Raw genomic sequence first — 27,000 nt, 5'->3', positions numbered from 1 at the left:
GCAGTACTTCCCACAGCATCTCTCCAGCCTTTCAGCTCTGTGTAAGCAGTCCAGATGATAATCAACATTTATCCTGCCAGAGTAAACTTACAACTTGCTGTTCTGAAAGCCATGACAAAAAGCAAATACAGTAGGCAGACAAAACGCACAATAACCTAAGGGGAAATTCTCCAAGGAATGACCTGCTCAGTTGGCCTGAGGCAAAGGAGAGAGCGCAGAGGGTCACAGCCCACATAGCATTGCTCAGTCTCCTAACGACTGGTGTCTGCTCAGGGGTTTTGCTCCTCAACGGAAAAGGCACAGGACACGTCTGCAAGGAAACAAGACCTCAATTCCATGACACCCTAAGGGTATATGGAAACACCATGCTCTCAGTCTGCCTTGTCCATGTATTTTTTGTGACAGAGAGCAAATGCTCCTTTGGTTGTGTTGACTAGATCTCTAATAAGCAGAAGAAAGAGAATGTATACTTCAAAACTATTGCTGCATGGCAGTGTTGCCTGTTTTTATAAGCACAAGTGTCTGATGGCACTTTTTGAAATTCGATGCTCTTCGTCAGCTTTTGGGGAAGTGCTGTCGAAATGAGCTTATGATCTAAACATAACACAGGGACAAGAATGGAGAAGGGAAAGGATACAGATGGAAACAGAATAGGAGCAAGAACTTGTGTTAGGTGATTCAAAAATCTTTTACTATGAAAAATGTTCTCACACTGTAGGCAGGGTCCACTCCTATCCCATAGCAAAGACAAATTTTGCCAATGGCCTCAAAGTAGCAGGATCCAGGCCTGTGTACTTGCCCGTCTTGGATGGACCCTTACAAGTAAATCTTCAGTGAGAGAGAGATTAAGTAATTCCTTATTCTCAGTGCACTTAAGTAGTAGTAAAATATGTCTGCAGTGGCCACTAAACACTACCTGCTTAATGCTTGCCTTCCATGGAGGGTCAAACAGAGTTTATACTGGTTGCTTTGAAGTCACTCTAAGGCTGGCTGTAAAAAAGGCCTTTAGCAGTTTCCAGTGTGACCAGGGTGTATTGCTGAAAGGATGGTTAGCCAGCCGAGGAGAGGATGTCATCTGATAGCTATCAGGTTAGGCAGACATCCTCTGTGGCCTAGGTACAGAAAGCTTTTTTTTTCTCCCCCAAGTATTGACTCTAGAACAATAGGAATTGATAAATAAACCCGCAGCCACATTTCACACTTTGCTAACTAACTACAACAGGCCAAGTCCAGCTTATCTTGATTCAGTGAAGTTCTACCAAGGCTGAATCCAATTAATGGCTGCCACTGACAACTGAAAGTACCTGCTGTGCTGCCATCCTACCACTCTAGTCAAAATAACCGAAAGCAGCGTAGCTAATTGAATGATACTTCTAAACACAAAGTTGCAACAGAGCAGGATCCTGCTATTACTAGCAACTTACCTTAGGGAAGATTCAGTAATGAAAAAAAAAACTCGTAATGCAGCATTTTCCTGCAGGTGAGTATGATGGCATTCATGAACTTTGATGGGTATTCTCAATACACAGTTCAACTTAAAAGCATTAATGAGGACTGGAAATCACATAACGAGAATGTAAAAACTTCAGAGGCTGGACAAACTGCCACTGAAGTGAAATAACTGCCCAAAGGGCACCTGACAATAAATGTATGTTTCTCTTGTTTCCATGTCATAAGGAAGACCCATAATATTAACTCATTATTCTGCTTACGGTTTCCTGAGAATCATCCTCATATGAGCATCTGGCCCAATCTGAGAGAGAAGCAGCATAGTATCCTGTAGCTCCTCATCACACTCCTTTTTCTCTTCCTCAGTTGGCAAAGGGGCATCTTCACGTTCATCATCCAAAAATCGATAAAATAAGTACTTGTCTTGAAAGTGGTGTTCTTGGTCCACTGAAAACAACGTAACACATCAAATACTAAGTGCTCCTCAATGAAGCAAACCTTGAAGAAATCTGTGTAGCATTGTGTTTGTCACAGATTATTTAGGAAGGGAAAGAAAGCTACAGAGAAACCGTAAGAGCATGAAACTATTTCTCACATATGTCCAAGTTATGTAGCTTGAAGGGTACACTTTTAAATTGTGTACTACAAGTACTTTCCAAAAGGCTTCCATATAAGTGTGTTGTGGGTGTGTATACATACGTGTGTGTGAACGTGTGGGGTTTTTTCTTATTAGTTCTATTTTCTTATTGTTTCAAACTATTTCATTTAATCAAACAAATCACACTGGGGAAAATGGTTACCTTACAAATCTCTAAGAGGTATTCTCTAGCATGAACACTTTTCTCTACATGTTTAGACAGGCTGACAAAAGGTAGCAAAAGCAACTAAATTCCTTGTAATGTAGCAGAAATGTGTATCATCAAGGTACAATCCCAGGGGCAAGTTCATTGACCTGTGTCCTGGTGGAGTAACTTAATGGAAGGACTACCAAGAGAAGACCTCTAAAGTAACATTATGATACTGCAAAGGACAAACACTTGGTCTTCCAAGCAAGTCAGAGTGACGTGTTGAGTTGGATACTCTGATGCAGCTTGCAATAGCTTGCCCTGAGAGTTCAGGGGAATACATGGCAGGAATTAAAGCTACAGCCCTTAGGGTAAGGGAGCAGTGGAAATGATCTGTCTTTCCAGTATGGAAATTTCTCCCTGGGATATGGGAAGCACAACAGACGATAAATGGGAGTTTACTGTAATAGAGATGCTCTTCTGAATTTAATAAAAATGTACGTGCAAAGCTTCGAATATGAATATTGCTTTAGAAACCTACCCTTTTGAGGGCTGTAATATCCTGTTACCAACTAAATCCTGCCAAATGGAAACCGAAAGTCAATGTGAAATGCAATCGGAAAGCTAACATAAAATCCCAGATCTCTGCACTGGAATGTCTGGTGTGCTGAATTTGGGAACCCCTCCAAAACCAATGGAAATCATTCCAAAATGATGGATCTGAGCAAACAGAAATACTCACATTCACTTCTAAATACTGCACATCTTTGATGAAGGTTAGTTTTATGTAAGGTAATACATCCCTTGGTTTTGGCCTGAGTGCTATCCAGCTCCTCTTACAATATAAACACAAGCCAGTGTACTCCTAAGAGTTATCATTATAAATTGTTCATTTATGATCCAATACGCTCGTAAGTTAAAAAAGCATACTGGTAGCAAGATTCAAATAATACTGAGATGCAAATAATACTGCCTGTGTGTTGCACTTGCATTTAAGAATGAACAGGCTGCTCTGTGGCACTTTTTTTGGGCTCATAATCCCTTTCTTTTTCATGGAAAAGAACTACAGAGGAATTGATGTCACACACTGCCTGTATTTTAGTCAAGATACTGATTATCTTACCATGGTTAAGAACACCTTCTTCCAGCAGTACTTGCCACATTCCAACAGCCTGGGTTCGTAAATGGACACAAGGACTTTGCTGCATCATCCAGTCAACTAGTTCTGTCCCCACACAGCATTGCCTGAAGGACAGATAAACAGACAGGAATGAAAAGGAAGCTAGCCAAAAGAGAGACTGCACACAGTAACTGCCAAGGAAAGTGGTATCTTGAACTCTGTATAAACTTAGTCAAATTTCCCTACAGAAAACACCATGTCACTGTCTACATGTACATGCTTGAAATACCAGTGAAGGTGTTCAGCTTTGAGAGGATCACCTTAGCAAAACAAGTGTTCTGGGAAATGCAGAGTTCAGAGGATCAAATTGAGCCTGTGACATCTGGTACAAAACCTATAGCACCAGTGCAACGACCTCCCACCCAGTTTTCAAAAGAAACCTCTGTATGCTATGGGATACCGAAAGCTTCATGCTTTTCAGAATCCTGCATGTAAACAATAATTTAATACTGTAAAAGTTATGCCAATGCAGCCTCTACAGGAAGAGTGAGTGCTATGAGGGTGTTCCTGCATTTGTAACCAAACTTCTGTCACACTGTATTTGGAGACATTGGTTTTGGTCAAGTGTTCCTGAGGCTCTCTCATGCTCGGTCTTGGCCACCTTGCACCTCCTGACTGACCCAGAGACAGACAACAGCAGGCCTCAAGTTCTGGAGAACACCCAAAGAGGGGTAAAAAAGCAAAAAGCCAAATGGTCACTTAGTAAAATTCTTTATCATAACACTCCCTAGCTCAGACGAACAGTAAGAGTTTTCCCAGTTATGTGTAAGAGAAAATGGTGCAGCTGTTGGGACCAGCACTGCTCTTCATTTATCATATATGCTCTTTTGTTCTTCTAGAGCAATCAGCAATGTTATATTGTGACATATTCTCGAATCAACTCACAAGCTCCAAATACCTTTGTATATTAAATACATTTTGGGCTGAAATATGGAAAATCAATGCATTTATTTCAAATGAAGATCAGCAACATATTGCTTTACTATTTAGAAAAAGAGATTTAAAAATAATTTTTACTTAAATACACTTCAAATAATGCACTAGATATTTGATTTAAACATTAGACATTACAACAAATTGATTGCTTCTTAAGCCAATAGTAGATAGATCCTGACACGTTGCAGGCAGATTTCTATTCTACAAGTGCCATTGTTATCCCACTTCAGCAAGACTGTGCTGCCACCAGCAGGAAGATAAGAGAGCCTGGCAATACACTAAAAAAAAATTAAATGGAGCAGCAAATCTGCATCAGGAATGTTTCTCACAAGGTGAATTTTCAGAACTCCACAGTGAGCAAGACTGCTGTAGCAATCACTACAGGAACACAATATATTAATGAACTTTTCTATTATCTCTTACTCATATACGAAGAGAACAGAATCTACATTTTAACTTGATATTACACAGAATATTCCAGTTAACTATGCTATTAAGTTTGGATGAGTTTTTGTATGTGAATGCTCTGTTCACAATCACGGACTCAATTTCCAGTCAAATTACTTCAGAAAGGATTTACCAGGCCCATTAAAGACTGCATAACATCCAACTCAAATAGCATCACAGAATAATTTCAGACCTTTTGAGACCTGCAAGTATGGTGAGGCATAAATGACGAATCAGAGAACGGCAGGCATAAAAATTCAGAGGCCTCTATACAATCAGCTCACATACCTGTAAGTCTTCAGATGGTATTTACGGTCTCTTATCATGTGAGGAGCTCGGGACAAAATTGTATTCCGCAAAATCTTTCCAGCTCTGAGGATCTTTTCTGAAGGAACCTTGGTGATCATGGAGAAAGAAAAAGACCAAGACACACAGATTTGAAACTTTCTGAAATCTCTGCACTGCCTTCTGCAAAATAAAACACAAATGCTCTTTTCCCTGAACTGTAAATCCTCTTGCACAGAGGCTTACTTTTGCAGAGCAATGTAGTATATATTTGGGATTTTAAGTTTCACATACTTATCACATCTAACAAAAAGCATCACTCCAGCTGATTCATATCACTGTTGGAAATAGTTATTTCCATTTGTCTAATGGCCTGGCTCTACAGCACATCTATGTTCTATTACCTGTGTAATGGTTTTAGTAGGATGATGTGGGATGTGAGGATCAATAAGAGGTGTCTGAAAAATAAAATGAAATAATTTTTTAAAGATCGACCAGAAAAAAATAAAATAAAGGCTAAAGTAAAAAAAATTAACAAAACCGGTGTAATAACAAAGAATAATCTGGCCAGGAGATATGAATAGAAAAAGCCTCTGAAGATATCCTAAAGACAAACTTGCTTATTGAGGATCAGCAAATTAAACAGTGACATGACAGGTGAAGATGAATAACAAATCTGTGCTAAACTTTGTAAAGTACTAATGACATGTGCAATGGCCAAACATCACACCAGATCTGAGCCTACACAGGCATAGTTAGCTCTTCCTCCTGCACAGCAGCATTCCCCCACACGTGTCTGCTTTGCCATTCAGCCCGCCACCATGGAAATTCTCTCCTCCTTCAGCACCTTTTTCTATTCAGGTCTTTTCTCCCTTACAGCATAGCACAAGAAACAGGAATGGAGACAGAGATCTTCTTTCACTATCTGTGTTTTCTAAATTAACACCAGGCTGAGCTGGCAACCCTTTTATAGCCACTCTCTGAAATGCAGAGGCACGCAGGCCACTCGCAGGGACCCAGGTAAGGACCTTCACAAAGGGGCTGGGGAAGGAAAAAGAAAAGAACAAAGCAAGTGGCTTGGTTCTGCAAAGGGAAGAGTGAAAGGGAAGACTATCAGGCTCTACAGGGGAGAAGGAGAGATCGGGATGAGAGAAATGGGGAAACAGGCACATAACAAACAGGAGAAAGAGGGAGCACACGGCACAACACAGAGGAAAAAGGAAAGTGGAAGGTTAAAGGACAGTAGAAATGGAGACAAAGGAGAACAAAACCAAACTTCAGCAGCCACCTCAGACCGATGGGAAGACATTTGGCTTTGTTGAGCCTGGTAGTGAACAGCATGGACCAAACTCACGTCAAGAGTGCAATGTCAGGAGACACGACACAAGGGCTGACTTTGGACGGCACTCTGGGCTTGCCGACAGCAGATCAGGCTGAGCACAGAGGTCTCCCACAAGGGCAACACTCTGCACCTTGGCCCATGGCAGCCACAGTTCCCTCACGCCCCCATGGCAAAACCAAGATAGCCAAGACAGCCAGAGCAGAAGTATGGTGAAACATGAGCCAGGTACTTCTGGGTTGCCAGGTATTGGTTTCCCTGAACTGGGCATCTGTCCATTAGCTCCCACGGGATTTTAATGACATGACAAAGTCCTTGTAGTTATCAACTAGTGCTAAGAGCTAAGAATGCACCAGGAAACTATGGGTCAGCTGGGAAGGGGAAAATGAGGGAAGCATATGACAGAAATCAATAATCTTAACACAGAGGCCTGTATATATGGAAACCAATACAAAGTTTTTTGTTTCTACCTTACAAAAAGTCTCTGAAAAGGCAAATCAATACAATTAAAATGGGATTCCTGATTTTTCTCATTTAACAAGTCAATATTTTTTCACAAATTCATTTAAGTTACAAACATTTCTGTCCAGCCAGAAGAGCAGTAGCACATCCCTCAATATTTCTTGGTTTCTGGAACTGTGTGGAGCCTGCTCTATATAGTCTATATTTGCAGTTAACATATGTAAAGAATAGCGAAAATCTTTTGAAAGATGCCTCTAATGAAAACAAAACCATTGAATAACAATCTCAAACAGGTACAATATACTCAATCTAGCTTCCAGATTTTAATTCTAGTTAGGAATATACTTAAAGGAGAGCTAAAATGTGTAAGACAAAAAACATAGATTTTTAGAGCACTGGACTAGCAAAAACAAATGCACTTTTTTGTTTTTCAGCATTTCAATTAAGTTTTAACAAAAATGCATAAACTAACAGGTGAAAAATTGAACATGGATGAAGATTTTTCAATAAATCTCCCAACCTAATCAAAGCAGAATATAAGACAGCATTTGGAAGAAATCTGATTCAACCCAAAAGTACAGAAAAAAACCAAGGGGAAAGCTAAGACACAGCACAAGAATCTGCAGAAAGCAGCAGGAAGGCTTGTTCACCTACATCCTGACCAATACAGAAGGATCAACTGCAAAGACAGAACATAAGTTGGGTGAAGGTGATCATGAAATGACCCAATGTCAGAACTTTACAGAAGGAAGAAAGATCATCAAAGCAGACACAATGGACTAGGAAGAAAAGTTTCCACAAAAACAGAATATTGATAGCTATATTCCTGGAGTGGGTCATGGGGGAACAAGTGTAAGGTAAAAGGAGTTAATGGGAGCTGGCAGTTACTTAAAGAAACAGTATTAACCATACATACAATACATACTAGCACAGAACTTAACTAGAAGGTGAAGTAAAGACTCAGCTAAAGAAAGAGCTCTTCACTGACACACAAGAAAATACACAGAAAGGAGAAAGGAGGGGGTCTAGAGAAGGCAAGTGTAGAACATACACTGAATAACAAATGACAGAATTAGAAAAGCAAAGGTACAAGATGAGACAGACCTGCCAAGAAATGTCAAGGGGTAAGAAAATATTCCACAACTGTATTAGTAGTAAAACAAAGGAAACAGTGTTGAGATACTGTTTAACAGAGGGAAATCTATTTACAGACAGTTCAAGAAAGCCAGAAACTTTTGATTTATTTCTTATCTGTGTTCATTATAAAGATCAGTGGCAGAGAGATGGTTAATATTCTAAGCAGTAGAGTGACAGGAGTAAAATCTCAACCTTGAAAAAAACCCCAAAACATAAATTAGCTATTTTCAGATTGGCTGGGTTTGTAGAATTTCATGCAGGAAACTTGAAGAGCTTGAAGAAACTGAAAGAGGGCTGCATCCATCTTGGAACCATCAGCAGCCACTCTTGGGGTCTATGGAGGCAGCTGAAGACAGAAATATGGGAAAAGGAGAAGCTGAAAAAATATAGATGTCAGCTTAATGTGTCTTCCTAGAAAAAGTCCATTTGTAAGCACCTGGAAAAGAACAGGGACATGAGTCACATGTGACGTATATTAACCAAGAACAAGTCATGCCACACTGATCTAATTTCTTTTCATGATCAAGTAGCAACATTGGTAGATTAGAAAAGAAACAGCAGATTTTCAGCCTTTTAGTAAGGCTTTAGCACTTTCTCATCAGATATTCTCTTCTGCAACAGGCAGATTAAATTCCTACAAAATAGGTGCAAAGTCAGTTGGAAAAGCACATTTTGAAAAGCAATTACCAGTGAAGCAAAGTCAAACTGGCAGTCATACCAGAGGTCTGTTCTAAGCAGTGTTCAAGAATATATCACATCTGTTAATATTAAATATTAACATGGGATGAAGCAGAATATACCTTTATTGATTCTGCAGAAGACTTCAGGATGGAAGGCACTGCACATACATTGCAGAATAATTTTACAATATGAAACAGCTGTAACATTGGTCTAAAAAATGATGCTTTTCTGCAACACAGACAGTGATGACTACATTTCTGAAGCAGGTAGAATTAGCTAAATAAAGACAGGGTAGGGAACAAGTGTCTTAGTGCAGTACTACAGAAAAGGAAATAAGGTTTATAATGTTTAAAATATTTAAATATTAAACACAACTGAATAACCAATGCCATACTTGTGTGAAAGCAGCAATACTGTGCTGGAATGTAGTAATATATAAGATACACAACAGTGTTCTGCTTTAATCAGCCTAGATAAGACCTAATATAAAGCACTGTGTCTCATTTGCCCACTTTACTCCAAACGCATCGAAACCAGCTGGACAGAATTTTAGAAGAAAGCAACAAGAATAATCAGAAAGCACAACATAAATAATCAAAGTTGTTCAGCTAAGGAAAAGGCAAATCTTAGCAGAGGTGTGATAAAAAACTCTTCAGATTTAAAAGGCCTTTGAAAAGAAAAAAGAAGTGACCTAGTCCATCGTGCAGAGATCAGGAAATAATTTAAATTGCCGTAAGAGAGATTCAGTCTAGGCATTGCTGAAGCTTTTCTCACAGAGCGGACAGTGAATACTGGCAGATTGCCAGAGAGGTCTGGTTCCTCCATCTTTGGGAGGATACATAAGGAATCTGTCAAGAGCGACAGTGCTACAGTGAGCATGTGGCTCAGGGATGGACTCAATGCTTTCCTGAAGTAACTTTTAGCCTCACTACATGGTACTGTGCAATTTTCGAGGACAGCTTTACAAGTCTAAAAAGAGTTCAAACACAGGGTGGTGCTTGAAGAGGCAATCAGTAACAGAGCCCCTGGGGCAGCGAGCCCGAGACAGTCATTCCTACTGAGGGACAATGCCATCATCATCCAAAAGACATGCCCAGCAAAGAGTCCCCAAAGTTACAGCCTTTCATAGCTGCTGCAGTGAGCTCTGGATGCACTAGTGATTAGCTGAAATGCAATAAATGGAAACACAGGGCTTGGACTTTGTTATAGAAAGGCAAGACATATTTCAAAGGCAGAGAAATGTAACATCAGTTAGTTAATAGGAGATAAAGGGCTCCAGCAACAACTTCTCATCAGAAAAAAAAATGTATTCTGTAAGGGATAGTCACAGCTTGGCTGAAGAACAAGAATTGTTTTGTTATTCTTTATAATCTTCGACCTTCCATTAAGGGTTGCTTAGAAAGTACTTAAAAAAAATAAAGTAGCTCTCCCTATAAAACAGCAGAGAGTGAGGAGAGTGTTTAATTGCCTTCTTAACACATCCTGGTATCTTTGAAGAATTAATGAGACTAAAGTACATACATGTGGCACAGAGGTCCTTGATGATCCCATTTCTCAATACTTCTGAATAAGGGAAAAGTTATCATGCAAAGAGCTCAATTACAATAGTTTACAAATAATTACTCATCTCCTGGCCACAGGAGTGACCGGTGTACCTGCTCTTGGCTTTCCTTCAGTGTGAGATAAAGCAACACAGCAATACCATCTTGAACTTCAGCTACTCTATTCCATTTTCCAACTAGTGCACACTCAAACAGTTTGTTATGACCTGCTGATCTTCCCTGTAGGGGAGGAGGTCATAGGGGTCTGCAGGGTAGAGAAGGGAAAGCTGCTGGCGTTGGTAGGGGAAAGCAGAAAATTATTATGAGAAACTGTGGTAAAAAGGTTTTTAGCATTAACATTGACAAACTCCCTATCTGTACATTTATGGATTCACATTTGAGCCATTCAAACAAACCCTTCACAAAGCCAATCACAAACACCATATTTAAATTGGGGTGAAGCAGAGAAAGTAATAATTTTAGCCTCTATTCCTTTCAAGATTCAAATATTTATGCATGAGAGCATTACCACAGATTTAAATAGGATTATTCATGTGTATAATTTTATGCACACATTTAATCTGTGGAGAAATAGGCCTTAGATTTCAAACCACAGGGCAAGGCCTGTCTTTATTTTGGTGTTTCTTAAATCCCTGAGCAAGCCATATGCAAACAAATAAATAATAAAATGAACAACAATAATAGTTGCCATGAGATCTGTATCTGTCAACTTATTTGAATCTGCTAAATAAAATCCAAGAACATCTCTTATAAAAATAGATTTTTCTATTCCCCTTGTTAAATAGCTGTAAAGGGATGTTTCTGAGCCTTTACATATGAATGAATGCTTTAGATCTGCAGCGATTTGGATCTATAAAATCAAATGATGAAGGGGACTTAATTTATTACTCTCAAATGCAAACGCAGGATATGTGTATTGTAAAGAACTAAGATGAAATAAAATAAAAGCCAATGAATCACTTTTTTCACATGACCTCAGTGTAGCTCATCTCTGAACAGAGAACAAGTTTCGGTATTGATTGGAGTTAACCACAGCATGTTACCAGGGTGATCAGATAAAATTGTGCACTACTGTTGATCCCTTTATTTTCAGCTGGGGAACAGAAAAGAATTGCAAGTGACATCTGTTTTCCTGCTGGCTGGCCGGGGGATCCAGAAGAAACAAAGGACAAAAGCCACACAAGTTGAAAGGTGTCAGCAGCAACAGCCACATCACAAGAGGTCTGTTTGTTTTACATCCTCAGTATTTACCACTATTGGGGATTTATAGTCTAATCCAAATCCCACTGGAATCACTGGGAAGTGCCTAATTGACTCAATGAGTTTTGAGTCAGGCTCATGGCATCTGTTTCTCCTGAGTGTATTTCAGGGAGCAGAGCTCTTACTAGTTCCAAATGACTCCTGACGCCTTCTGATTACTACCATTTTTGACTGACATGTTTGAATATCTTTGTATACATCTCCCAAAAGACTTCTAATGCCCTATCTGGTTTACATGGGAGGAAATAAAATATACAAAAAAACCCATTCCCACAATATCAGCAAAATCATAGCCAGTCAGTAGGATACAGCTGACAATTAGTCGGAGTCCCCACAGCCCTCCCACACAACACCTCCCACTTCTACTCTTATCATTCTTTCTCAATTTTTTTGTAATGTCATCTATTTGAGCTGTTTTGGACCAAAGGCAGAGATAAGAGTTCCAAAGATGATGTAGCGATGACTCTTTCCAAAACAAGCCATTATTTCCAGCACTACAGAATAACTATGTAACAGGGATAAAGCTGAACATACAGTATCACAGTTTTTGGAGGGCATTATCAGCTGGAAAGCAGTCTTAGATAGAGTATCTTGAAGTTAACTCCATTGGTCCTATTTGCAGCTGCAGTGAAAGAGTGTTATGCAGACTGCACCAACCTCTGCTAGGATACTACAGGGAAAACAATACACTTATTTAATGCAGATTGCTGAACATGAGAGAAACAAAGATTTTGTCATAAAAAAGTCCTTTGGAACACATTTTTGTCAAAATTTGAAGGAAAATGTAGTCAATGTTATAGGAATTTCCCTGAGATTAGCTCAGTTGGTCAGATTATGGTGCTAATAACATCAACACTGCAGGTCCAATCCCCGTATGGGCCATTCATTTAGGAGTTGGACTTGATTATCCTTGTAGGTCTCTTCAAACACAGAATATTCTGTGATCTGTGATGATATTAATCTGTACTGGATCTTTGGAGTAGCCCTATGTAGAACATACTGATATACTAACCAATGCTTGTCACCACAGAACAGTCTACATGATGACCTCTAACCCCAAAGGGTGCATAGTTCATAAGAAACCTTGGCACACACTTCCTGCCACAGGGACGTCTGATTAGATTAGATTAGAATTTGGGGTGTGATACCAGGACTGAGCTCTGGGTCCAAAGCAGAAAATCATATTTAATCACAGAGCTGATCACAGAATATTCTGAGCTGGAAGGGACCTACGAGGATCATCAAGTCCAACTCTTAGACGACTGGCCCGTACAGGGAGATTTACCACACCCCTTCAGAAGACAAAAAAAATGGAAATAGAAATGCAATCATCACTCCGATCATGCTGTAAACAATTCATTCTCCTCTTCACTCTCCCCACAAACATATGCAGCAGCTGGGAGAACCAGCCTGTGCTCCACAAGAGAGCACTGGCAGCCAAAAAGCAAAGTACCTGCTCACATCTCCTAACTGGAAAAGTCCAAAACCGATAATGACTGACCTCATACCATGTCTGTAGCGGACTTAGCAATTAACAAATACTTGGCAACTAACAAAGGACAAATTACCCAAGATCACTTGTTTTAAAAGGACCAGTCTAGACATTTTCAAATTGTACAACCAAAGGATCTTCAAGCCACCCATGCTCACATAAGACAACCATTCTAGCCTCTTAACAAATATCTGCAAACAGCAAAATGGGGAGAACGGCAAGGTATGAACAGATGAACACACAGTCACAGCATGTTTGCAAAATTAGGGAAGAAAATAATCAAATTTTAAAAATCTTCTGAGTTTCATAGAGGTATAGCACCTGTAATCTAAAAACCCATAATCTAACTACAAACTATCTAAACAAAGCAAAATAGCCTAGTAGAAATTGTCAGGGCCAGTGGTTAAAGACAGCTCAGTTTTATTCTGTTTTTCTGACTGCATGACCTTACACAAATCACCTAATCACTGTGTGTTTCATTTTCCCCTTTTTGGAGAGAAGAATACTAATAATTTCCACCTTTGTAAAATGCTTTGAATACTGTCAGCAAATGGGCTACTATCAAAATATTCAGAGTAATGATGACTGGTTTAAAATCTATATTCTTTAAATGTAATACAATGTGAAGACTATGCTGTATTTTAAAATACATTCTAAAATTGCTTTTCTTTAGTAATCTACATTTTTTAATAGCATAAACAGGAAAATATGTTCCTTTAAATTCTCAAATATTCAGTGTAGCAAATTTATTTTAGAAAGTTAAATTGAAATACATTATTAACACTTCAACAATGTTTCCTTGACAAACTATAAATGTCCATCCTTTTAACACAAAATGATTCAGCCATTACCAAAAATGACACTTCACTGTGAATGTCAAAGGGAAAAAGAATATTGAAACAGACTATGACCAGTGCACAAAACCCCCCCAGAACACAGCTAATGATGTCTTATTTTCCTGTCATTTTTCTACTTCCCCACTACAATGAAACAGCTGCTATAACTACACTGCCTGCATTGAATAAAATGTCAGAAAATGCTAACTCTGCTGCGAGCATTCCCAATATTCTGGTAGAGGTGTGACTACAGTTATCATAATGAATCTCAAGCCAGTGTTGTCTGGGTTTCTCTGCTCCTGCATTTCTTTAACCTACGAAAGAACAAAACTTTTTTTTTTGTCTCTCATGCAAACTACTGGTTTCTTAGTATTCACAGCTTTAAAAGTATGTTTACCTGAAATTACTTACTTCTTTAGAAACAAGCTATAATGGCAAAGACTTTAAAAGTTAGGCAGCAAGGTTACAAGTTCTTAAGGCCCAACTCTCACACTCTAGGTACACAGCACCTAATCAAAAGACAAATTGATAGGATGTTAAAGATTAATGAGCTTCACTTAATTAATTCACTTATTTCTAGATACCTTTTTAACTTTGGTAAGCATCTCCTACCTCCAAGCCTCACAGAAGGTACTCAGTCTAGAAAACAGGATAGGATGGGCTCTCCTAGGTTTCAGTTACATCCAGATGCCAGAACTGCCTTCTGAGGACGAGGCAGTGAAATTTTAGATTAAGTGATTTCATGTCAAACATAAGGGTGCCAAAACCTGGATGGAGCGTGAATTATGTGTGAAATTGTGAACCTATTAAAATTAGTGGTAAAATTCTTGACTTGAGTGTAGTCATCACAATACCCACGTGAGGCAAGAGGACCACTGCCTCCTGGGTGACAGCAGTTCATGTATTGTGTGATGCCCACTAGTCATTTCACCTCTGAGTGTTTCAACCTCTCCATGGTAAAATGGGGACACAGTGTCTACTCACAACTGCAACAAGTGATGAGAATAAGCAACTGAAAACACTGCTGAATGCTGCAACTGGAATCCTGGAAGTCTAGTGTCTACAAATTCATGCTGGGAACTTTACAATGCTTTTTAACACAGAAAGGAAAATTCATCTGAGACAGGGCTAGAAGGCATTGAAGGTTACCTCCTGAATTCCCTGGGGAGGTCAGCAACAAGGTTAGGCCTTTAGCAAGTGGGCAAGAGAAGTTAATTTATACCCACTTTATGCTTCTTCTGGTGATTTCATGTTTCTTATCCTCCAAGTTCAGGGCAATGCATTGTGTGAAAGCACATGAAATGAAGAAACATTGAAGGAGTGCAGCACATGAGCCTTAGAGTCCAGCTTCCCTATTTACTCCTCTTTCTTCCTGTCATCCTTTCAGAAAACAATTTTTACTAAAAATGAAGCTGAGAAGGAATAATCTAACAATATCCAGTTCAACACTTTCTGGTATCCTATTTCTCAGGAGATTTTTAATGATCTATATTGATGTTTTCCTTCTATATGGAATATATTTCCTAAAAAGGTAAATGGTTGTTTCTGTAGTATATGAAAATAAACAGAGGAAAGAAATCCCAAAGTGATGGCTAGATCAGAACACATTTTACAAAAAAGCACAAATATTTTCTTTCAGCCAAGTACTTCTCTACTTCAATGGTTTTAAGTCTCCTGTCACAAACATAAAAAAACCCTCAAGCACTTGTTTAATTTACATATTTGTGTGTCAGTGGAAAAGACATGCATTCTGCTCTTGACAAATATCCACAAAACAACCTTCTTATCTTCCTTAAAACTTCTATTTCTCTTGATGTCTACAAAAAGCTTGTCAAAGTGGAGGGTGCTGATGTGCTGAACCATGCTACCTATCTTATGTCATCCAAGTTTCTGAGGCTGTGTAGGATAAAGGCTTTTCTTTTTCTTTTATAGTACTATCCAATTGTGGTCTTACACATTTAACTAGCACAAAATTAAACCTTAACTGCTGTATTAGTTCATCAGTGCATTCAGTATTCTTTAGATACAGCGTCAGTAATTGTATTGATTAAAAACATACAAAGGCATTTGGAATCAAATTATTGATCTGAACAAGACAGATTGATATGCTGTTTTTCACATTAAATCCATAATGCATTGGGAATAATCAGTAAATAGAACACAAACATTGAGTTAATGTGCATCTGTGAGAACAGTAGATATTCTCCAATTAAACAGAGAAAGAGTAATACTTTTAATTCCTGTCAATTACAACAAAATCCGATTTTAATTGGAAAATAGTAAATATTTCATATTTGCGAATTTGCTTCGTCTCTCCTTCTTACTTTCTACAGAGCTTGCTGCTGCCTAACTTGTTACTATTTAAACCTGACCTGTTCACATTTTTTCTTATTGTTTTGAATTTAGCTCATCCTCCCTGATTAACTAGCAAGGGACAGACACTTCTAAACATACTCTGAGATGCTTCTGTTGCTAAATGAATCTTTATTGCAACTTGAGAAAAAAAATTGGCTCCACAAATACACACAAAAGACTGCAATAATTAACCCAAGACGGGTATGGAGAGACAAAATTATTCCACCTGACATTTTCCCTAGCTAACCACATTTCTTTACAACCCAATTCACCATAGTATGTTTCTGAAAGAGATGACCTCTTTTTACCTCTCTCAGTATGTAGCCCAAGCTGTGTAAATTCTGTGATGTCTGGCTTTTAGGGGTATCACAGAACCAGCCCCGTCCTTGTGAAATGGAAGAGCACCTATTGTATTTTGTAATTTATCCCGTTTTTCCCATTTTTCTTTAATGTTAGTATTGATTTTCGCATTATTGCTAGAAGTATTGTTTTGTCCAGCTGAAATTCTGTCCCTGACAACTGTCAACCACTCACCCCCTTTTTAAACATAATCTCAAAATCTTATTTGGCTTAACTGACTCTTTACTGGCTCCTAGTGTAAAGGATAACGACTGTTGCACCACGTTAAGCAAATCACAGTGTGAAAATGCTGTTCCAGAGAAATTTACTTACTGCAATCCAAACCAGTCTGCCTGGAAATACTCAATGTACATAAAGTATTTCCTGCGAACTTGTGTTAAAACAGTGCCATGGTTCTTCCTGGGCCCAAATGTGCTTTGCTCTGGGAGCTAATGCTCCCACCATCTTCCTATTGCACAGCCACTCTCTCCTACCTCTGCTTCTGGTGTCACTGCTCAGGAGGCTCCAAGGTGGGCTGGGCCAGAAAATATGCTGGGGAGGAAAGTAACCACCTGAGCCATTCTGCAAAAGGCTACAAGAAAAGAATGGCATGAGAGAAGAGAAGGTGTTTCTTTAGGCTCCTCGGATTCATAAATTTGGTCAGCTACTAAAAAGAGTGAGGATGGACCAAGCAGTACTGGAGGTTTACAAAGACATAATCATAATTCTCCTGGTAAGCTACTGGCTTTTTCTCCATCAAGCTCAAGGTTATTATATAAATTGTTTATATGTAATTTCATTTCCTAAGATGAAAACAAGTGTGTCTGAGTAATCCTAATTAAAAGCAGTGTAGTAACCTGTACTGGAAATAAGTTGAGGTTTTAAAAATTTTTTTTTGGAGCCTAAATTATGTATTCTTTTAATTTCTCTACTATTCAACTCAGCTACGTGCATCTGTATTTCCTCACTAACTGCTATCTTTAAGACAGCTGCACCACTGATGATAAAGCACACAAAGATCAAACACGTTCACAGTCTTGTGCCAAGCCTTCTTTCAGAAGGAAATTCACAAAAAGAATAAATAATGAAAGTCATAAATCATAAACCTCAACAGCACTTTCTCCTTAATCATCATGGGTGCTAACAGTCCTAAATACATTTTCAGCTCTGCTGTAAAGAGCTGACATTTTTGCCTCTGCAATTCTGACTCTGAATGGCTCTCAATGAGCCCCACAAACTGGATGCTTGTGGTGCTATTTGTGTGCAGCCAGCACAACAGGCTTCTGCTCTTGACTAGCTAACACAAGAAAAAGAACAAAATCACTGGACAGCTTTTTCCCACTATTTATTAACCTCTCAAATTTTTGTCATCCATACACAAGCAAGAAAAGATGCTGCTAAATGATCAGATCAGACACACTGATTAATTCTTACCAACTCAGAACTGTAACTGACTTTGTGGAATACCAATTTCCAGCATGCATGGCAGGACAGGCAGTCAAAATGCTCTGTGAGAGATTATATGAGTGACTAGAAAGAATCTGATTTTAAGATCCCTGATCTAATTTTTCTGCCAAACTTGAGAAAATAATTACAAGATTCAAAAAAATTCCTTTTGCTGTTTCAAATATAAGTGCCAAATGTGTTACTTGTATACGCTTGACTTGTCTGAAGACATGAACCTTGAAAGGGACTATCTTTTTTCTCAGTATAATTACCCACTCTTTCTGCCTTTCAACTGAAAGAGATAAATGGAGCATATGTGCATGTTTTTTAGGGGTTGGGACAGAATCTCACAGAAAACACAGTCAAGAAGCAAAAGTCATCAAATATGATTCCACAATATGTAGGTTACGGGCGGGTTCGGTCGGGACGGAGACGGATGGAGATCTCTATAGGCAGGTCTTGGGACACAGTCGGTTTATTGTAAAGGGCGTGGGTATTGGGGCACTGCTCAGAGCTGCTAGACTCAGCTCTGAGCAGGCCCAAGAGAGTAAGCAGGTGAGAGAGAGAGAGAGGGTGTAAGAGCAAGAGTGGAAGTAAGAGTAGAAGTGGAAGAGAGGAATAGAGAAGTGGAGAGAGAATCAGAATCAGAATGTCTGAAGTCCTGGTTACAATACAATAAATCATCTTCTGTACTGAATATTCTAATTGTCACTAACCAATCTAATACAAGATACAAATCCTATAGCATTTACATACAGCCTATAAGAGTTCTTATATTACCATAGAGTGTTACATCTTAACTTCTAAAAACTACTCTTTGGACCCCTTCTGCTGAGCTAGTAGGGTCTGCTCTGGCCCTTGGACCTGTTTGCAAGCAGAGGGTATTGTTTCATCAAGAGGGGATTATCTTCAGTGGCCATACCATTGTTTTCTAGTTGTTCAGTAACTAAGACCTGGTATTTCAAAAGTGGCTTTCATTTCGATGTTGCCTGTAGTTTTCATATTCCCAAAATCTTTTGTCAGGCAGTCATATTTCCAAGGTTTTCCTGTTTCATCCTCCCCAACATCAATATATATTATCAGACTGCCCTTGCCAGCACTGGCAGAGAAGGTAGTGGGCTGTGTCCTCAGAAAAGTGGAACTGAGAGTGATGCTCCTGTGGAAAGATGGTCCCACACCTAATTCACAATACTGAGTACTTTACAAATTTTAGTATTTTCTAGGAATTTCTGAAGGTTTTTTCCATTCTTTAGGTTATTTATGCAAACTACAACAGCAACACTCATGCAGCTAGACAACAGGAGTCTGAAAGGCAAAATGTCTCTTTACCCAAATTGCCTTCCCTGCGCTACCCCAAGCACCTCCACAGCCCTTTTGTCAGGTTGGTCAGATGGGTTAGTACTCGATTACACTGCTACACTTAAAGAGGTCAGCAGTGCGAGTTAGATCCCCTCCAAATTACAATTTCAACAAAGAAATATATATCACTTGGTTTTGCACTTTTCTATTGATTTCTGAACTTGTCATTCCACTTTCAGTGTCTCTTAGGATTATCACACCAAGGACTGATCACAATAAGCTCCTGTAAGAAATCTCATTAAAAACACACAAACAACCATGAATCTCATGCCTTATGATGTTCTAAGTAAACCAGCATCTTTCTGTCTGACAGTCACTCTATTTTTTCTGACTGAAAGCTCTTTGTAGCAGAGGACTCCATCCCTACTTTGCATCACAGCACTTAAACACGAATTGCAAGGCTTTAGAATGCACACAAATTGGAATAAAGTCTGAATAAAAATAAGAATAAAAATTAAAGGGCAACAGAAGTGGAGAGCATCAAAATAACAGTGATAACAGTTTAAGGGGACTCTTCATTTAGAGACGTGAAGATCATATATATTAATATTCATATGTAAAAGTCATGAAACTAAAAACTCATATAGATTAGCTCTAGCATTGACTTGAGTATATGGATTATTCTGCTGGTAACAGAGGAAGTCTCTCTCCTTCCCATACCACTCATTTTTCATCTTTTCACTCCTCCCTCATAATAAAACCCACACTACCCTGACTTGAATCTTCCAGGTAGTTTCACTGACTCAGAAAGTCACTGCAGCTCTCAAAGCAGGATACAAATGCAGACACTTTTCCAAGCTCAGTGTTCCGTTCCTGAGTCAAGGGCAGTAGCTGCTTCTGCAATGTTTTACAGCTGTGACAGGAAAGGGAGGCTTCCTCTTGAGGTGCTGACAACTCAACTGCATTGTGTTACTGGACACTAGTCACTATTTTTCCCATTATTCACCTTCTTTCAAGAGATAAATGTGGCAACTTGTTTATATTTTAAAACTGAAATATACCTACATATATTTAGTACTCTGATGTTACTGCTCTTAGAAAACAAGGATGAAATTTAAAACAGAATATTCCCTCAGGTCCTGTAGCTTGCAAAATTCTGCATTTGTTTACAAAAAGTGTAATGCATCCACGAAGTCTTGCATCCATCTCTTACCACTCCCACTGTCGTCACACACAGCTCTATTTATCATTAGAACCACAAACCACCACAACGAAAACTCCTCAAATAGACAGAAAGACCATATGTTTTTCATCCAAATTCATGAAAGGGCTTCAGGGATCCTTGAAATGAATCAAGTATGCACTGAAGAGAACTAAGTTATCTTGACACGTACACAGGTAAATACACAGCAACCTGGACCAAGGATTCTTGGTCCACAAGTGCAGTGCTACTCGTTCCTGTATAGTACCAGATCAAATGAGAATCTCTCCCCACATCTGCAGGTCTCATACTGGGGCTACTCTGGCTAGTTCTGTATCGGTCTGCTCAATCACAGCACAATCACAATTAGACACAGCAGAAGAAACCATTCCCAGTAGAAATTGTCATTAGGACCTCCAGAATTCAGGGTATACAATGAAATAATGGATCACAGATATTTCACAAGTTATTGGGAGCTGATTGTGTAACAGAATATGGGGTGCTGCAAGCTTCCTCTGAGGTATTGCTATTCACAAAGACATTCAGGAGGGAAGTCTACCACTGTATATCATCTGCCTGGCTGAAACTGGAGATATCCAACCTTCCCTGGTGGTTCTGCAACAATTTAGTTTATGCAAAGTCTACTTATGAAACTCAGCAGACTTACTAACAATTTTGTTTACATTACTGCCAACATATAAAGACCTTCACATTTTTCATGCTTATGTTCCTTACTAACATATGAAAAATGTATTTTTCACAGGCTCCTACTCATCTCACACTCCTGTCTTTGTTATCTCCCCTGCCATAAGCTGTCATCATGTGACATTGCCAGAGACTATATGCAGAGCCTCTGCACTAGCCAAATTGTTACAGAATGTGATAATGATGAAACCCTAAGCACTTTCACTTAGAGCAAAATGAAGAACTTGAACAGACCTCTAGGCAAATTACTTTCATATACGTGAAATTGGTGCCAAAATATTAGAGCAGCCCCTAAAAATAATGGGTACAGTTCGGACTGCACAAAGATGTTATTAGAAATATTTGCATGTAGTGCTTTCACACTATCACTTCAAAAACAGAAAAGGGAATTATTTTTTAACCCTATGCAAATATTGTATAGGAGAACTGCCTGGTGCAGAGCCCAAGCAAGAAAAGAAATCAATGCACATCTATCACTGGGCAGCTATACAGAAAATAAGTTATCCTCTAACACAGTTTTCATGTGTATGTTGGAGATGCTACAACTTTCAAACAAACACCTTGTAATTACACTTTGATAGAACACTGCCTGCTTTCCTCTTTTTTTTTTTTTTTGGCTCACAATTTCATGAGCATGTGAAACATTTCCCTTAGAGTTCTCCTAATGCTCTATCAAATTCCACATTTGATAATATACTGAATATGTTAAACGATAAGCTTTCCTTTCGGTCATCTGGGCAAAGTAAATTGAAATATAGGGAAATTAGAAGTAAAATGATTGTGTTTATTGCTAGAGTAGCTAACATGGTGAATGAGCATGATTATTACTGGTGTCTTGTGTGGGTTTTTCAAGCTGAACATTGTGAATTGCAGTGTCATATTTACAAACAGTATACCTTCAAATGTCCAGAGCTACACATAAGTGCTTGAAAATCGAAACAAGTGAATATTCATTTGCCTGGTAAATTGCAATATTTTGAGGATTAACTCTTGATTATGCCCTGCTCTCTCCACTGAAAGATCTTTACAATATAATTGCATTAACGGCATTTAGATGATAAAAAGGAAAATAATGTTTTCACAATCAACCCAATTATTTAAATACATAAAAATCAACATGGTACCTATGTCTTTTTGAAAATTAAGTAAAGAAAAGGAATCTATATTTTACCACATTGAATTAGCAAGGAAAGAAGATAGATGAAAAGGTGACTTTCACAGAACTATTGCAGCACATTCTATAGGAGCTTTGGCATACAAAATACCTTAAAATAAATCACTTCCAATAAGCTTCCAATCTAGAAGTGTGCAGACATTACTTGAAAAACATAAAGGCGATGTTTCAACCTGTAAGGTTCACAAACTCAATCTATGTGTTTTTCGAATATTACTTCGTGCACAAGGGGGAGCTCCTGCAACTCTTTATCACAATAAAACCCAAAGACAATATAGGGAACATAATGGAAATACAGCATGAGAGATTTCAGAAAAGAACAGACATTCTTCACCCAATAGCAAGAATTACTGTATGAATTTGCACAACTTAATCTGCTTTTGTCTTCTGTGTTCAGCATGGATTCCTCAGATTCAAGGAGATGAAAAGCACTTTTCCCCTTACAGGATGTACGCTCTCAATGAAGGAGCAAACTTACATACGTTTTAAACAGTCACTGAGGCGAAGCTGTAAAAAAGAAAGGCAGCATGGTTTTTGAGGTAGGACGTTGTTTTAATGTAGTGTGTCACAGCAAAAATATATTTGAGCAGGTAATCAAAGTCTGTACCATAACAAACACAGATAAGAGGACTTCATTAACACTGCTCAGTCAGCCCCCATTCTTGAAACACTCTGCTTTTGAGCACTTAATTGTTTAGCCTTCTTCTCAAGCAGAATTTTGTGTGGCTTCTTGAGGATGTGGGGGTTCTTTCAGCAAACCGCAATATGGAGATTCCATTATGGAAAAGAACATAAAATTTCAGCTTGGATCATTAGCAGGGTTAGAATTTTTTTACTATCTACTACTTGAATAAATAACTTACAAATCACAAATTTCTCTTCTTCCTGTGTATCATTTCTATGCTTTAAGGCATCCACAGTTTGCAAAGGAGTTTAAGACATTTGCTGATTGCAGAAAATAGCATTCAGCACCACAGTCCATAAGGGAGTGGAGATTCATGCTCTCAATGGGGCTGTCCTCTGTTCTTATTCCTTTGTCTCCACAACTCATTCCTCCAGTACCTCTTCTTTCAAACTATCTTGTATCTCACATTTCCAGAGCAGATGGGCTCTTTCTTGTTCCTACCTGGGTACCAGTAAAGGGTGTAAAAGAACAGGAGAGAGAACTCTGGCTTTCAGTCAGTGTCTGGCTTTATATTGTCAAAATATTCCTCTAGCAACTAAAAGAAGCTCTTGAGAGAAATCCCACATGGTTAAACATTGAGACGGGAATGCCCAAGCAGCCCAGGACCAAAGACAGTGTGGGAATTCTGCACATAAAATGCTCACAGCCTGAGTGCACAGGTTTGTAGTGAAACTGCACCAAGCCTCTGGTGAGCCAGTTTCAGCTGACATTTTTCAATGTTTAACACTGCGGGTTTTTTTTAGGGGCTCGCAAATGGTACACTCCTTACTGTATGAACAACCCCCAAAAGTCAAGCTTCTAGTCCAAAGGACAGGATTCCTAGTGTATAACTGGAAGAAGCTATTTAGTATGTGCTATGTATTTTCCTCCAGCTCAATGTCAGACAGGTTTGATCCATTTCAATCTAAAAATCAGCCACGAGCATACTCTCAGCATGGAGAATTCAGTGTAAACAGCGAAAAAGTGGCCAAACTGTAAGGAGAGTGTCCTGTAGTGGGAAGCATCACGCAACCCTGCTGCCAGCTCTGCTGGTAACATATGGAACCAGGACCACTACCTATTCTGTCTGCACGCTGGAACCCGACCTCCCCTGCGTTCTAAGTACTCTACTGTATCTCTTCCAAAAATGTATTTGAAATTATTATTGATTTTGTAATTTTGGCTTTAGGGTTACATTCATCTCTCATATGCAACTCTACCCCATGGGGAATTTTCAAAAACTAGAGTGAGAGAGACCAGTGCACAGATATATTGGTCTGTCCTAGTTTAAAAGACCAACGCTCTGTCATTTTCCCTTACATAAGACAGCATTAAATCGACTTTGTTTCCATTCCCCAAAATATAACTGAGAACAGTAGTATACTCTCTCTCAGTATTTTATGCTCAATTTAACTCCTATATTGCATTAAATGATGTGCAATAATGTAACCTGAAATGCAAATGAATTCACATTTGGTAAAAAGAATCTCTTTGTTGCCTTCTCCTAATAGAAATAATTTTTTTGTAGATTTTAATGAACTAGAAAAACCAAACATCCCCATATGGTGAGAAAATTCCAAAGCATGTATTCAAAGAAAAATCCTATGTTACTCATCAAAAACGAATAGATGTGACAGGAGAAAAAAATTAAGCTATGAAGATGAAATTCAAATAATTAGCAATTACGGAAGAACATCTATTACAGTACTTGTAAAAGACTCACCACACGCTAAAAAAAAACCCCATGCATTTCATATTTCCAGAGTGGAATACATGAAATTTCATTTGAAGCAAATTACTTACAGTCATAAACTTCCCTGGAAAATTAAAACAACACATACATACCTTGAAATGAATGCTTCATGATGAGAACTACCGAAGATGTTATCTCTTTCTGTCCTAGAGTGTAATGCCTTCTTACCATATGAAAGATTTTAAGGAACTTCCTCCTAATTTCAGAAGGTTCCCCACTCAGTCTTTTTCTGGACATTACAGAGTAGTCTGTGGGTCTCTTCGAGCTGTATTTGCTGTCTGCCTCACAGGTATTATTCTGGCCATCTAAAGTAGTCTAAAGATGTCCTGCTAACATTTCCCTTTCCCTGGATGAATGCCCTTCCCTGAAACACCTGCCATTTTGGGAGTCATGCATCACCCTAAAAATAAGCAAAATACGGAAAATCTAGAAATACAGTGCAGTTTTCTGGTATCCTGATTTTTGGTTTTGAAAAGCTGGCAGTAACTCTGGGAATTTGGCCCTGGAATTCCAGTAACTCCCTGATGGTTCAAACCAGACTGCAGGGCATGAAGGGCAACAGACATTTTGTGTAAGCACTGTAACAGTTGCACGGTTTGAAACTGCAGGAATGAAGTTTGCAAGAAGTAAACAAAATACTTGGGCATTTATCTCTGCTGCATTTACCTTTCACTGACCATAATTAAAGACAGCTGTGGCCATATGGAGAAAACATAGAACTAGAATTCAAGGATCATTTCTATGCTGTGTAGCTTCTTCTGCCACGTTCGCCAGGTGGTGACAAGTACTTGTCACGTATTTACTCACTCAGCTTCTCTCCAGAGAAATGTGTACAGTGTGGGAGGGAGAAGGGTGTCTGTTTTATACACATCTTGTATAGGAAGATAATATGGTTTGCAAAGGACTCTCTTCTTGTAAAAGTCACTAAACAGTTTGAGCCTGCCCTAGCCAAGTTCTGTCTCCTACCCAAGAAATTATTTTGTGCAGGAAGAGTTCTGTTGCGCTAGAAAAGCCCAGCTACTGGCAAATGTATTAATCATTAAATTTTACTCAGTTTCTAAAATACGTTGTACCTAAGAGTGTTTACCACCCTTAGCTGAGCATCACTTCCCATTACTATCTCACGTCCTATGGCAGACAGATATTTCTACCTTTTTATCTTTACCTGTTACTTCTATTTGCCTCAGAAAACAGAAAAACATCCTTTAGTTTGAATTCTGCACCTGGTGCTTTCCTTGAGAAGCCAAGCAAGACCCCTGACCTGCCTTAACTCCAAGTGTGCCGCTGAAATGCCAATAACCTAAACAAGCACTTAGACATAATTCATAACTGTTACGTAAAATGCTTACAGAATCCAAGGTGCTATCTAAGTATCTAAGAATAATTACTCAGTGCATGGAAAAATGTTTATGATCCTACAGGATAAGGTTGTGTCCGGAAGTAGTGTAGCATTAGTGAATAAGACTCTAGGAATAGGAACTGCATACTGTAACATGTATACATTAAATAAAACCTGAACGTGACAATTAAGAAAGGTCAGTACCCTTGAGGAAGCAGGACAGACAGACAGGGAGAGGTGGAAGTAGTTATTTTTGCATTAAGGAAACACACTAAAATATGCCTTGTCTTCAGCTGCTGTCAAGATACGCTTTTTGTGCAACAAAAATACATTTAACCTTTTAAAGCCATCACACAAATGCATCCAGTTAAACTCCTGTGTCCAGAAAAAAAGGCATTGAAGCATCTGTTTATTCCTGTAACTTTTCTACTCATGCCATACAGAAATTCTAGAAGTTATCAATCTTTGCAGCAATGCCTGACACTATTCCTGCCCACCATTATTCTATATATATACTATATCCCACTATTGAAACTGGCAAAGAAATATTCATGAGTTCTTTCATGTGGGCCCTCATCTGGTGAGGCTGAAGGCACAGAACTATTTTACAAAGGAGAACTGGGATGTAAAGCTGCTCTCTGAACATAGGAGAAAATTCACCCTGAGCAAAGGGCCAGAACAATGCCTATGCATCAGTTCAGACTCAGTTAAGCCTTAAAATAGGATTTAATAATGAATTTTATGATCCACTGGTTATCCACTGGTCTCGTCATAGTGCTGCTTTTCTTCCTCACCCTCAGCACTCTTCCAACAAAGGCCAGGAAACCAGACTGTAACACAAACTTCAGCAGCAGTACACTTGGTAATAATCCTG

General features: G+C 38.8%; 1 protein-coding gene across 5 annotated transcripts in view; it reads right to left on the bottom strand.

Moving 5' to 3' along the window:
• The window catches only part of RAPGEF4 (Rap guanine nucleotide exchange factor 4), a 159,581-nt gene that overhangs the window by 55,048 nt on the left and 77,533 nt on the right, over window positions 1-27,000 (bottom strand). For 4 of the 5 annotated variants that reach the window (XM_042040579.1, XM_042040581.1, XM_042040578.1 and 1 more), the window contains 4 exons: window positions 5,487-5,540; window positions 5,086-5,192; window positions 3,358-3,479; window positions 1,713-1,896 (listed from right to left, as the gene is read on the bottom strand). In XM_042040579.1, the coding sequence (XP_041896513.1) occupies window positions 1,713-1,896; window positions 3,358-3,479; window positions 5,086-5,192; window positions 5,487-5,540 (467 nt within the window). The remainder of the gene's footprint in view (window positions 1-1,712; window positions 1,897-3,357; window positions 3,480-5,085; window positions 5,193-5,486; window positions 5,541-27,000) is intronic. The other variant, XM_042040580.1, reaches the window with a different exon arrangement.

Source organism: Corvus kubaryi, unplaced genomic scaffold (genome assembly GCF_017639235.1).
Source record: "Corvus kubaryi isolate FWS band 111438036 unplaced genomic scaffold, C.kubaryi_AGA036_p1.0 37396, whole genome shotgun sequence".
NCBI lineage: Eukaryota > Metazoa > Chordata > Aves > Passeriformes > Corvidae > Corvus > Corvus kubaryi.
Note: the sequence above shows the minus strand (reverse complement) of the source record. Positions and strands in the feature narration are given on the sequence as shown.